We start from the raw sequence: 13681 nt of genomic DNA, 5'->3' as shown, positions 1-13681 counted from the left end.
AGAAACGTGTTACCATGGTTTATACATATGTATTGTTACTGTCACTCAGAAGCCTCAATTTAGTGATCGTGGTTACGTTTCTGTATTTTTCAAAAGCTACACTGTCACCAAACTTTGGAATACTTTTACATTTACGTTTGTATTTGCTTTCTTTTTATTTAAAGTTGGCTTTATTTTGTGCCATGGGATCCTAAATACTGACGCTACAGCACTGAACCTTTGGAAACTAGCTCTTCAAAGTAGCTCTTGCCTCTCTCTCTTTCGGGATGAAGTTTTCCACATTCACAAAGCTGCAGAAGACTTATTTGTAAACATACGAGGGTATGGCATTTTCATTTATTTTGTCTTTTTTGGAGAAGGGTGGTGAGTGAGTTATCTTTACTGAAGTTTTGGGGATAAAGGAGTAGTCACACTGTGCAGGAAGATACAGCCTATACCATCTGACTTGGATCCCAGGAAGTTGTTTTTAACAGTCATCCTGATAGTTAATAATCATATTTTTTACAGGTAACTTCACATATTAAAAAAAACCTGAGGTTACCTGACCTTTCAAAACATGTAATATAGGAGAAGGAAGATACGTCTTCTTTTGCAAGTCATAATATGATTTTAGATGCAAAAGTACCATATACATTTTAGAGGCTTAAAATTTTTATAAGTGTTATTTTAGAATAGGGTGTACTTGTAAAAGTATATGAAGCAATAAAAAATAGTTAATTGGATTAATTATAACCATTACAGAATTCATATCACTGCATGCAGGAAATCATGTTGTTTTTATTTAAATAATAGTATTCCGCATGATTTATTTTCATTTATTTCCAGTTCAGCAAATAATTATCTGAAATGTGTTTCTTTGAAATTTTTAATAACTTTATTTCTCTCCACTTGAGATTCTGTAGCCAATATATAAAAGCCAAATTGAACTCAGACTTGGTGGCAATTATGAAATCTTTTAAAAATATCTAGGATCTGCTATACTTATGTTGAATATATAAGTTGGGCTTCCTAGCTTCAGATAACAGTGAAATTTGCCTATATTTATTTCACATCCAGTTGAATAACGACTTAATGACATTGAAATGAAATAAAACTTCTAGATATTTGAATGTATGTGTATATGTCTGACGCTAAATGTAAGCCAATGTATCCCACATTTTAGTGTACATAAGAATTACCCCGAAATGCAAATTGAAATCCAGGTTCCTGAGCATCACCTCTAACCTCCTCTATCTGTGTCTTGGAGAGGTTAAAGGAATCTGCCCTTTTCTTCCCGATACTTTTTTGAGAGAAAATACAAACAGAAAAATACATACATCTTAGTTGTATAACTCAGTGACTTTGCATATGAAAACTCCGGCATCATCACCACTTAAATCAAGATGTAAGAACATTTCCATCATCTCTGGAGAATTCTTTTGTGCTTCTTTCTGGTCGGTACTGCCATGCCTAGTCCCCACTCCCCCCCACTCCTTTCTCAAGTGACTACTGTTCTGATTTCTGTCACCATACTGATATTCTTATGGCAGTGATCTGTCAGTCATATAATAAATAGTGCCCTATGTACTTTTCAGCTCTTATTTTAGATGGTGGAATACCCTGAAATATTATATGCAAGATGGGCTTTGTCATTTTCTAATTGATTTAGATTGAAAATCATGAAACTTTTATTAATGTCATGTACTAGCATACTGACAAACTCATTGTAGAATCATATGTAAATATATGTAAACATTTAAAACCAGTTAGCCTCTGTATATTGAGTGAACTTGTGTATGGTGCAAGTAAATTTAATGGCATAGTGAAACCAGTTGTCTTTGTTATGCTTTATTAATAATAAATTTATCATTTGAGAATCTCTGTATTTAAAATTATGAGTTTACATTTTTAATTTAATTGTGAATGATCATCCAGTTTAAAATATGAATTATCATAATCAAACCATAAGTATAAAAGTGTATTAATTATAGAGGGTGATGATTACAGAATTATTATATTTTGGAAATTTGCTCAAAGAATACATAAATCTTAGACCACTTAAACATAGAAGTTGGAGTTCATTTTAGTGTAAGAGATTTTTATTTATTTTTTTAAATTTGTTTTTGAGACAAGAGTTTCGCTCTGTCACCCAGGCTGAAGTGCAGTGGTGTGATCTCAGCTCACTGCAACCTCTGCCTCACGGCATCAAGCGATTCTCCTGCCTCAGCCTCCCGAGTAGTTAGGATTACAGGTGCCCACCACCATGCCCGACTAATTTTTGTATTTTTAGTAGAGACGGGGTTTCACCATGTTGGCCAAGCTGGTCTTGAACTCCTGCCCTCAAGTGATCCACCCACCTTGGCCTCCCAAAGTGCTGGGATTACAGGTGTGAGCCACTGTACCTGGCCATAGTGTAAGAGATTTTTAGAGAGGTTGTCAGGAAGATATTTTTTCTTTAACATTTTAGGAATTTTGAGTTTTTATATCTATTATTCATGAAATTATTTATTAGCATTTGTTTTTATGGTAGCATCTTTAAGCTGATGTTAATTAAATGTTTTTTTATTTGAAAAATAAGTTTTTTTAAAAAAATACATAGCTTAAAATCATATATAGTTCTCTTAAAATAATTTGAAGTCGGCAAATGCTTTTCTGCCTCAGTTTTCTCCTTCACAAAACCTTTTTATCCAAACAGTCACTACTTTGGATCACTAATATATATCCTTTCAGAATTTTTTCATGCTTAAAGATAGACTTGATTAAAAAGTCAGAAATGATAGCTTTGTCAGTACTTTAGACTTTTGGAAATCACTTCTGATGTTAATTACATCAGAAGTATAATTTCAGTGTCTCCATTGGGGCTTAAGGAAGTAATAACATTTAATAAAATGAAAATCTACATTGTGAAGTTTAATTTTATTGTTGGATTTAATATAATGTTACTTTTTTTTTTAGGAAGGCTTGACTGGACATCTAAGTGCTAGGAAAAAGTGTGGGTAGATTCTTCCATGCACTTCCAGTTTGACGGCCAGTTTCTAAATTGATAATGTCATTTTTAATTGACTTCTAGTATTAGACTTACTCATTTTGACAGTTATTGATCAAATTAAACTAACGTTCTAATTTGTTTTTGCACCTAGCTATAATAAACGTATTAATGACATAAGAGAATGCAAGGAGGCAGCCGTGTCACATGCGTGAGTAGTTTTATTTTATCCGTGGTAGCTTTAATCAAGAAAAATTCTTAAAGCATCATTTTGTTGAAGTGAGTACAGATTAATAGTATGCAAGATATGGTAGTAGAAGAGGGGGACTTTCAGTCAATGAGAATTATTAAGTATATTGCCTCAATATGTAGAACCTTGGAATTAGTGAAGTCAGATTTTAAATGTTTTTGAAATGTTGATAAAATGCTATAAGGAAGTATCACACAAAGGGCTCTTACTTTGGGTATAATCTCACTGCCACTATGCTCTGCATACCAATATGATTTTTGTACTACTACATGAAAATTAATATATCCATATAACTCTTACAGATAATATTTACTTTTTTTTTTTTTTTTTTTTTTTTTGAGACAGTCTCACTCTGTCACCCAGGCTGGAGTGCAGTGATACCATCTCGGCTCACTGCAGTCTCCACCTCCCAGGTTCAGGCAGTTCTCCTGCCTCAGCCTCCTGCGTCACTGGGATTACAGGCACCCGCCGTACATTCCCAGCTAATTTTTGTATTTTTAGTAAAGACAGGTTTTCACCATGTTGGCTAGACTGGTCTTAAACTCCTGACTCGGTGATCAGCCTGCCTTGGCCTCCCAAAGTGCTGGCATTACAGGCATGAGCTACCGTGCCCGGCAAATATTTACTTTTAAGAGTACACCTCTTTCCCAATTTTAGTTTCTTATATTAGTAAATGTATAGATATCCTAAGTGAGAAATTAGTGTATTTTAAATCTTTGAACAACTTTCCAGTTTTCTCATAAAATAATTCTAAATAATTTGATATTTCACTTTGTTACATATATGATATACTTAATATAGAATATTTTCTCCAGTTAACTTAGGTACTATATACAGATAATATTATTTGATCTATCAATATTTCTATATAAGGCAGACAGAAGACAAGCAACACTCCATAGAGAAAACTATAAAACCACAGGAAGTTTTAAAATTTCAGTTTAGGCTATAAGATATTGGGAATTTAAACCATCTTTACTCATCGTATCTGTGCTATATCATTTCCTCATGCATATTTTATTTACTTGAATGAAGTACATGTGCTTAATTTTTAAAAAATGATTTCTAGTGCAGATAACGTACTTTGGAGTTTGTTAGAATTCCTCTCTAGACTTGCAGAAATGCACATAATTATTATTTCTTCGTGGGATGGACGCTACTATAGGCAGACATATAGGCATAGCTATCTTTTATAAAGATCTTTTACAAGTAAGGTATTTTTATTTTCCTCCTTCTGTTTATTAAATAAAATATAAGTAGTAAGCAGTGGTAACTTCTAGGACTCATTACCATGTGCCAGGCCCAAGTACTTTATAGACATTTTCTCCCAATAACCATCACAGACTCCTCACAGTAATCCTGTGAAGTAAAATAATCAAAATAACATTTGTTCATTTTCTTCTTGGAAATGACACGATGACTTTATTATTGTCAGTAAAAAGAGCTTGTCATTGAAATTAAAGTAACAGAAGCACTATATATCAGGCATCATGAAAGATTGTGCATCTTTTGAGACAGATGTCATCATACTTATTCTACAGATGAAAAACTGAAACTTAGAGTTGGAACCTAAGGTCATGTAGGGAGAGGATGGATTTTAATTTGAGTCCTCTGAAACTGATCTACTGTGTCACAGCGAAATTGCTAGTGTTGTGTATTCTTTATACTTGGGTTTTTGGCATAGGCAACACACACACACACACACACCCCAACACACACACACACACCCCAACACACACACACACACAAACACACACACACACACACACCCCAATCTAAATTCTAAAACTTTCTTGGAGCAGTGTATATTTTGTGTAGTATGAGGAGTTGCTTGGAACATTTTATGATTTTTTTTCCTTCTGTTAATATGTGAGAATGTTTTCTAATCTTAATTTTAAAATAAGTAGTATATGAATATTTATGATTATCCCTTCCTTTCCCCGTCTTTCTATTTTTGAACAAGAGTGCCAAGTAGCTCTCATCCCAATACCTTTATTGACTATAGCTCTTGTGTATTCAGTTTTGTATATTTAATAGGAATATAACTTAATAAGAATATAGATAACCAGATACTTACGTTATATTTGTTAATTTCTTTATGGAAGTGACAAAAATGTATACAGTTAGTCAGTTTTTGCCTTCAAGGATTTTTTTTTTTTTTTTTTTTTTTGAGGTGGAGTCTTGCTCTGTCACCCAGGCTGGAGTGCAGTGGCATGATCTCAGCTCACTGCAACCTCTGCCTCCTGGGCTCAAGTGATTCTCCTGCCTCAGCCTCCCAAGTAGCTGGGATTACAGGCACCCACCACGCCTGGCTAATGTTTTGTATTTTTAGTAGAGACGGAGTTTTGTCATGTTGCCCAGGCTGGTCTCGAACTCCTGAGCTCAGGCAGTCTGCCCAAGTTGGCCTCCCAAAGTGCTGGGATTACAGGCATGGGCCACTGTGCCTGGTCACCATCAAGAACTTCATAGTCTATAAAGTGCTTAAAGCTACATGGTACTAAAATTGGATAAATTATTCATAAATAAATAGCTAGATGTTGGGAAATGCTTCTTGAAGGACTGGTCTTGAAGGTTGGGTAGGATTTTGATAGATGGAGAATAACAAAAGAAACAGTTTAAAAAGCAACATAAGAAAGGCAGGATAAATGTAAGATTAGAAACTCACTTAACGATAGACACATAGAAGATGATTTTTATAGGAACTTTGGCTTCCTAAAAAAAGACTTTGGAAGTTGCACCTATAATGCTAGTTACTTTAATTGCCAATAATAATTTTAGTAGAAGCAGATAAACCATTATGGTGTCTTTCCCCGTAGTGGTTCAATGCACAGAGAAAGACGCAAGTTTTTAAGATCTGCACTGAAGGAATTGGCTACTGTCCTCTCTGATCAACCTGGATTGCTAGGTCCCAAGGTAATTCATTTAATTATTATTTCAATAATTGTGCCATATTAAAATTTTAAAAAACATTTCTAAATGAAATTTTACTGAAATTTGAGTCAGGGACTACATAAAAGGATTTTTATATTTAGTGGAGAATGAATTTGCTGACTTGACATTCATACATCGTACCTCCCTGCATTCTTCTCCCTTATATGCATGCTCTCTCTCATACATACTTAACAGGTTCTCTTGTGTCCTCTCCTGTTAGTCTCTTCACTCTTTTGAATTGATATTATCACTTCTTGCCAATGACTTTTCACATAGAAAGAGATTACCAGTTTTGTTTTTAATCTTTGAATAAGAATAAACACTTACTTTTTTTTAAACAGGCACTTTTTGTTTTTATGGCATTATCCTTTGCCCGTGATGAAATCATCTGGCTACTTCGTCATGCAGATAACATGCCAAAGAAGAGTGCAGACGACTTTATAGATAAGTAAGTTAGCAACATTTAAAAAAATATTTTCTGTATATAGATGCTTCTTGATTTACAATGGGGTTATGTCCTGATAGACCTATTGTAAGTTGAAAATATTGTTAAGTTGAAATTCATTTAGTACACCTATTATACTGAACATTAGAGCTTAGCCTAGCCTACCTTCAATGTGCTCAGAACTCTTTTATTAGCCTACAGTTGGGCAAAATTATCTGGCAACATAGTACACTGAAGAGTATAGGTTGTTTATCTTTCTGATCACATAGTTGACTGGGAACTACGGCAGCATCATGAGAGAGTATCATACTGCCTATTGCTAGCCTGGAAAAAAAGTCAAAATTCAAAGTACAATTTGTACTAAGTGTGTATCGCTTCTGCACCATTGTAAATTAGAAAGATACTACATCCAAATCACTGTAAGTTGTGCACCATCTATATTCTGATTTATGGGCTGGGGAATCTGGAGACTTATATTTGAAGCAAAATTATTTTGAAGAGCTTGGAATATTTGTAATATATCATTAGATGATATTAATTAGACTGCAAAGTCAAATTTAGTTTTAAATTAGGGCTTTTATTTTCTCGTAGTATGCTTTGTGGTGATAAAGTTTTTGTTTTCTTGCTATGCTCAGTAATATTTCTTATGGAATTCATTTTTTAAAACTATTTACTACACAAAACATTTAAATAAAAATCCTGTTTTTAGAGTTGCAACTCAGTGTGTCATTAAAATGTCTGTCTTATTTTAGTTCAGTCTCTCAATGAGAGTTAGAAAAATGGAGCAGAGAAATAAGAGCATACAGAAAAATTTTATTTCTTGCTAATCCTCTTTTATGTGAGATTTTTTGATGATGTATTTATAACATGTCCTGTTTATTTTTTTAATTTAATTTTTTTTTTTTTTTTTTTTTTTTTTTGAGACGGAGTTTTACTCTGTCACCCAGGCTGGAGTGCAGTGATGCCATCTTGCCTCACTGCAACCTCAACCTCCTGGGTTCAAGCGATTCTCCTGTCTCAGCCTCCCAAGTAGCTGGGATTACAGGCACCCACCACCATGCCCAGCTAACTTTTGTATTTTTAGTAGAGATGGGATTTTACCATGTTGGCCAGGCTGGTCTTGAACCCCTGACCTCATGTGATCAGCCCGCTTTGGCCTCCCGAAGTGCTGTAATTACAGTCGTGAGCCACTGTGCCCGGCCCTGCTTATTTTCAGTTTGGATTTTCTGCTGTCGATTTTTAGCCTTAACTTTTTTTCTTTCTTCTTTTTTTCTTTGCTTTCCATGATTTCTTTATTCATGAAATGATTTAAAAAGGAAGTAATTGACATTAAGTATTAAACAATGCCCTTTATAAGAAAAATACTTTTAGAAATAAGATTAAGGGCATCTAATATATTCTTTAATAATGATGAATTTATTATTTGAATATTTTTCTTGAAATTTTAAAAAAGGCACATTGCTGAATTAATATTTTACATGGAAGAACTTAGAGCACATGTGAGGAAATATGGACCTGTAATGCAGAGGTATTACGTGCAGTACCTTTCTGGCTTTGATGCTGTTGTCCTCAATGAACTCGTGCAGGTAAAAACTATCTCATACTATTTCCCTTTTGTTCCTTCCTTCCCACCTTTGATAGTATTTTATTTGTTTGTTCAACAAGCATTTATGAAATATCATGTGCCAAGTGATAAATCATGTTTATATTTTGGAGATCATTACCTAGAAGGGAAGAAACAGTTGTAGTCCAGTGTGATAGGTGTTATGCATTAAGTATATATAAAGCTCAGAATGAACACAAGGAAAGACACAATTATTTATCCCGAAGATGGAGGTGTATGCTAACCAAATTACAGAGGGCCTTGGGAAAGAGGAGGTTAGTCATAAATCAGGTGTACTACTTAAAAAGATCACCCTGGTTCAGTGTGGATGATAGATTGCTGGGAACCAAATGAGGAGGCAGAGAGACCAGAAGAAAAATGACTGCAGTAGGCTAGATGAGAGGTGATGAGAGTCTGAACGTGGGCAGTAGCTATGGAGATTCAGAAGAGATGATAGAGACAATATAATTGATAATTAAGTATTAGAGGGAAAGTAGAATAAAAATCTTTTTGAAGAAGATTGTTAGAGGATGGCCAGTAAATAAAGATTTCGTATAGACATTCCCATTTAAATGTCCAATTTTTTTTCCTTAATTGGTTTTTAGCCTTTTTTTGCTTTCCATAATTTATTTATTCAATATTTTTCATCTTTATTTAAATTTTAAAAACTTTTTATTCCAAATAAACTGACTCTAAGGAAATAATATTTTATTTTGCTTCACTTTATAGAATTACATGTTTCAAATGACTGTAAGCTAATATATAGTATAAAGAAAACAGTTAAGAATCCTCTTTATATAAAGACTGCTCTAAAGCTGCTAGTTTTCCAGAGAAATAACCATACTTTGAAGTTCTCATTTTTTTCAAATCAACCTAAAAATATAATAAGGAAAAAAATTGTTCATGTAATTTTTTTTTACCTTGAATTATATGCTGTTACAAGTTAGTATTCTAAACTCTATAGTTTATTTCTTCTTTTATCCACTAGATGGAGCTCAGATACTTCCTTTCTATGGTCATTTAAAAAGGGAACAGAAAACCTGGGGTATTGCCTTACTATAATTTTATTTGAATAGTTATTACTTAACAGATAAGCCAGAAGCTTTTGTTACTGTTTATTATTTATTCATACTAGCATACAGTTTAAAAAGTAAACCAGAATTCCTGAATTACTTAATCTATTTTTATATAAAGTGGAGTTTACTAATACTGAGAAGATTAATTCTTAGCATTTCTTCTGGAATTATAGTAATAGTATATAGTATCAGCAGCAATCATACTCATATTAGTAATTGCCAGATTTATTGATAGTGTATCTTACCAAATCTGTAGAAAACCTCTGTGAGAGTGGATATAGTTATCATTATTTGTTGAAGAAGAAATGCCTTATGTAATTTGCTCCTTATCACCAGTACAGCTCATAAGTAATAAAGCCAGTAGTCAGACTCAAGTTTTGACTCCAAAGCCTGAGCATTTTACCACCCTCTTCTGTTGCAAAGTATATTCACAATGTTTTTCACCATTTGCTAGCATATAAATTTAGAACTAAGGTTGTAAACCTGTTAGCATAGTTGATTGCAATAGGTGTTAATATTTTATTGTGGTAAAATATATGTAACAAAATTTACCATTTTCATGATTTTTAAGTGTACAGTTCACTCACATCGTAAAGTTTTGAAAATGTGTTTTATTTATACTGTTTGTAAGCTAAGCATCCACTTTTTAAAAGGAATTTATTTTTTAGCATCCACTTTAAATACAGTTTATCAAATATTCATTTTTTAAGCTAGATTGAAAAGGATTTTTAGGTCTTAATTTTGTTGAGGCCTAACATACACACAACAAAAATCATTCATTTTTAGTGCATGTTGTAAATTTTGGTAGCTGTATGCATTTGTGCAACTATTACCATCACCATATTCAAGACAGAACTTTTCCAACACCTTTAAAAGTTTACTTATATACCCTTATGGTACACCTTCATCATTCTTGCATAAGCCCCTGACAGCAACTGGTGTTTGTCACTATACTTTCGCCTTAAAAATACTTTTTCATATAAATTTTCCTATATAGTGTATGAAAAAAGTACTTTTTAACACAAAATCATTTATTTTTTATTTCTTTCACTTAATGTAATGGTTTTGAGATTCGTGTTACGGTGTGTGTTAAAATTTCATTTCTTTTTTATTACTGAAAAATATTCCATAGTATGGGTATACCAGTTTGTTTATCCATCCACTAATTGATAGACCTGAGTTGTTTCCCAACTATAGATGTTTTTAACGTTACTTTTTGTTTGTTTTTCAGAATCTTTCTGTTTGCCCTGAAGATGAATCAATCATCATGTCCTCTTTTGTTAACACTATGACTTCCCTAAGTGTAAAACAAGGTAATAAGCCTTTTAAATAAAAGCATATTTTCTTCTAATTAGATTTTCAAACTTGATTATTAAGGAGATAATTTACCAATTAATTTGGCTAATGATCTATTATCTTTTATCTTAATTTTGTTTTCTGAAGCAAAGATTTCCAAAATGGGTTTGTGATGCTATTTACAAAAATAATAATTACAGTTTTATATTTCTAATTATTAAGCAGGAAAAAAAAGCATTTTGTAACAAAAACAATAAAACATTTGCATTTTGTAGCAAATCATATATTTGGTCCAAGCATACCAATAACAATATTTAATGCTATTTATAAAATGTTTAGTCTGTGCCAGGCACTTTACATATATATTATCCCATTTACTCCACATTCTTTTTTCAACACTGTTATTACTTTTGACAGATTTGGAAACTCTGGGTTTGAGGGTTAACCTCGCAGTTACTGAACATAATTTGCCGAGCTCTAATAGCTATTAAGCAAGAGTAGGAATTTGAGCTCAAATCTGTCAATCTCAAAAATTGATGTCATATAATCACCTTGCCATTATTTGACACTTCATTCTAGTGGATCGATAGTGTGTTTTAGTTTTATAGTCTTTTAATAAAGGATATCAGAAACCTTGAAAACTTCTGAGTAATAAATGTATAAACATTTTTCTTAGTTCAATCTTTATTGCTACCACATCTAAGTAATGAAACTAAAATAATTTTTTCTGGTGATATTTGGTTTATATAGAGTTATTTTGTGGAACTTCAGCATGCTGTCCAAAGTTTCTATTTGTAGGATCTCTCAAATTCTATTCAAACTCCTGTAAATTGACATGTAAGCACACCAAGAATCAGAGAGCTCAGGAGAAAAGCCTTTACTTCCCTTAGCACAGCTGTCTCCTTTATCATCATCTTTACAGGATTTGAGAATTGTTTCACTGTCTTCACTCTTTAATTTTAAAATGTTTTTATTTTTTAATTGTAAAATACACATAAAATTGACCATCTTAACCATTTTTGAGTGTATAGTTCAGTAGTGTTAAGTATATTCATATTGTTGTACAACCAATCTCCAAAACATTTTCATCTTGCAAAACAAATTCTTTTAATGATTATTGAACAACAGTGTGTCATTTCCCTTTCTTGCTAGCCCCTGGCAACCTCCATTCAACTTTCTGTTTCTGTGAGCATGACTGCTCTAGATACCTCATATAAGTGGAATCACAGAGTATTTGTCTTGCTGTGACTGGCTAATTTCACTAGGCTTAATGTCCTCAAGTTCAGCCATAGTAGCATGTGTCAGAATTTCCTTTCTTTTTTAGCAGAATAATAGTCCATGATATTTATTTATTTTATTTTTGAGACCCAGTCCAGCTCTGTTGCCCAGGCTGGAGTGCTGTGGTACAATCTCGGCTCACTGCAACCTCTGCCTCCCAGGTTCAAGCAATTGTCCCACCTTAGTCTCCCGAGTAGCTGGGACTACAGGCACACACCACCACACCCAGCTAATTTTTGTATTTTTAGTAGAGATGGGGTTTCACTACGTTGGCCAGGCTAGTCTCAAACTCTTGACCCTTAGGTGACCCACCTGCCTCGGCCTCCCAAAGTGCTGGGATTATAGGCATGAGACACTGCTCCCGGCCTCCATTGTATTTAGATACTACATTTTGTTTATTCATTCATCTATCAATGGAAATTTAAGTTGCTTCTACCTTTGACTGTTTGAATAATTCTTCCGTGAACATGGGTGTACATATATCTCTTTAAGACCTTGGCTTTAATTCTTTTAGGTTTACTCAGAAGTAGAATTGTCTTAGCTCTTAAAATTTAAAATGTGCTTATAGATTGTGAAAACATTAATTTGCTTTGTAATCTTTTTTTTTCTATTACTACAGTTGAAGATGGGGAAGTATTTGATTTCAGAGGAATGAGATTAGATTGGTTTAGGTTACAGGTAAGAATAACCTTTTATTGTCATTCTGATTTGTTATTTTAGTTAACATGAAAAATTTTATAACAACTATAAAATATTCATTGTTATATACCTATTGAAAATATTTCTTTTGTATAATTAACCATAAAAGAAACATTTTGTATTAATTATTAAAGTTGGATAAATATATTAATAGCTTAAGCCAATATATGAGTTTTTGAATAGATTATTATAATTTTAAAATATCTAAAAATTTAAATCCCAATCTCTCTCTTGATTATCCTGATTCAAATATTTAATTCTAAAGTGAAAGCACAAAATCTTTTCTGAGAAAATATTTAAAATCTACTGTGGGCATCAGCAAACTTTTTCTAATAAAGAAACAGCTGCTAAAAAATTTTAGGCTTGCAGCCATATAGTCTCCGTCATCATGATTGCACTCTGCCATTGCAGTGTGAGAGCACCTATAGACAATACATAACTTAATGGGCATGGCTGTATTCCAGTAAAACTATTTATAAAAACAAGCAGGTAGCCCACAGGCCATAGTTTACCACCACGATCTGTACCAAAAACTTCCATTTTCTGAAAAACAAATAAATATTATTAGACTTAGAGTGTTCATTTAATATATGTCTCATATAAATAGTTCCTAAAGGCATTAAGAATGCAAGCCTAACACCTTGGTGTATACTGTAACCTTAATGATAAAAATTAGTTGCCCTGTAAATATTTTAAGTAATTATGGGAAAATGGCCCAGTGTTCTCAATAATGTGCATGTTTTAAAAATCCATATATTTTTAAATGATAATAGTCATTATATCGTAATATAGTCATTTGACTCATTGTGAAGTCAAAACATTCAGTATGCCCCTTTCCCAGTTTCATTCTCCAGAAATACTCACTTTTAATAACTGGCCTATATTTTTTTAGATGTTCAAACAAGTAAATTAGATAGTACTATGTACTGTTTTGCTATTTATTTTTGTCTTTTTTAAAAAATATGTACTTATTTATTTATGTTTTAGAGGCAGGGTCTTGCCCTGTCACCCAGGCTAGAGTGCAGTGGTGTGGTTATAGCTCACTGTAACCTCAGGCTCGTATGTTCAGGCAGTGCTCCCACATCAGCCTCCTGAATAGGTGGGACTATAGGTGCAAGCCACCACACCCAGCTAATTA

At 33.0% G+C, this 13681-nt stretch overlaps 1 protein-coding gene across 4 annotated transcripts in view; it reads left to right on the top strand.

Annotated features, from left to right (window-relative positions):
- NCKAP1 (NCK associated protein 1) overlaps nucleotides 1-13681 on the top strand; it is a 113533-nt gene that overhangs the window by 49611 nt on the left and 50241 nt on the right. For all 4 annotated transcript variants that reach the window (XM_003309356.6, XM_001148485.8, XM_016950144.4 and 1 more), the window contains 7 exons: nucleotides 165-321; nucleotides 3120-3176; nucleotides 6032-6128; nucleotides 6488-6594; nucleotides 8045-8177; nucleotides 10502-10583; nucleotides 12464-12522. In XM_003309356.6, the coding sequence (XP_003309404.1) occupies nucleotides 165-321; nucleotides 3120-3176; nucleotides 6032-6128; nucleotides 6488-6594; nucleotides 8045-8177; nucleotides 10502-10583; nucleotides 12464-12522 (692 nt within the window). The remainder of the gene's footprint in view (nucleotides 1-164; nucleotides 322-3119; nucleotides 3177-6031; nucleotides 6129-6487; nucleotides 6595-8044; nucleotides 8178-10501; nucleotides 10584-12463; nucleotides 12523-13681) is intronic.

The sequence above is a fragment of the Pan troglodytes genome, chromosome 13, assembly GCF_028858775.2.
Source record: "Pan troglodytes isolate AG18354 chromosome 13, NHGRI_mPanTro3-v2.0_pri, whole genome shotgun sequence".
Lineage (NCBI taxonomy): Eukaryota > Metazoa > Chordata > Mammalia > Primates > Hominidae > Pan > Pan troglodytes.
This window is presented reverse-complemented; position numbering and strand designations above follow the sequence as displayed.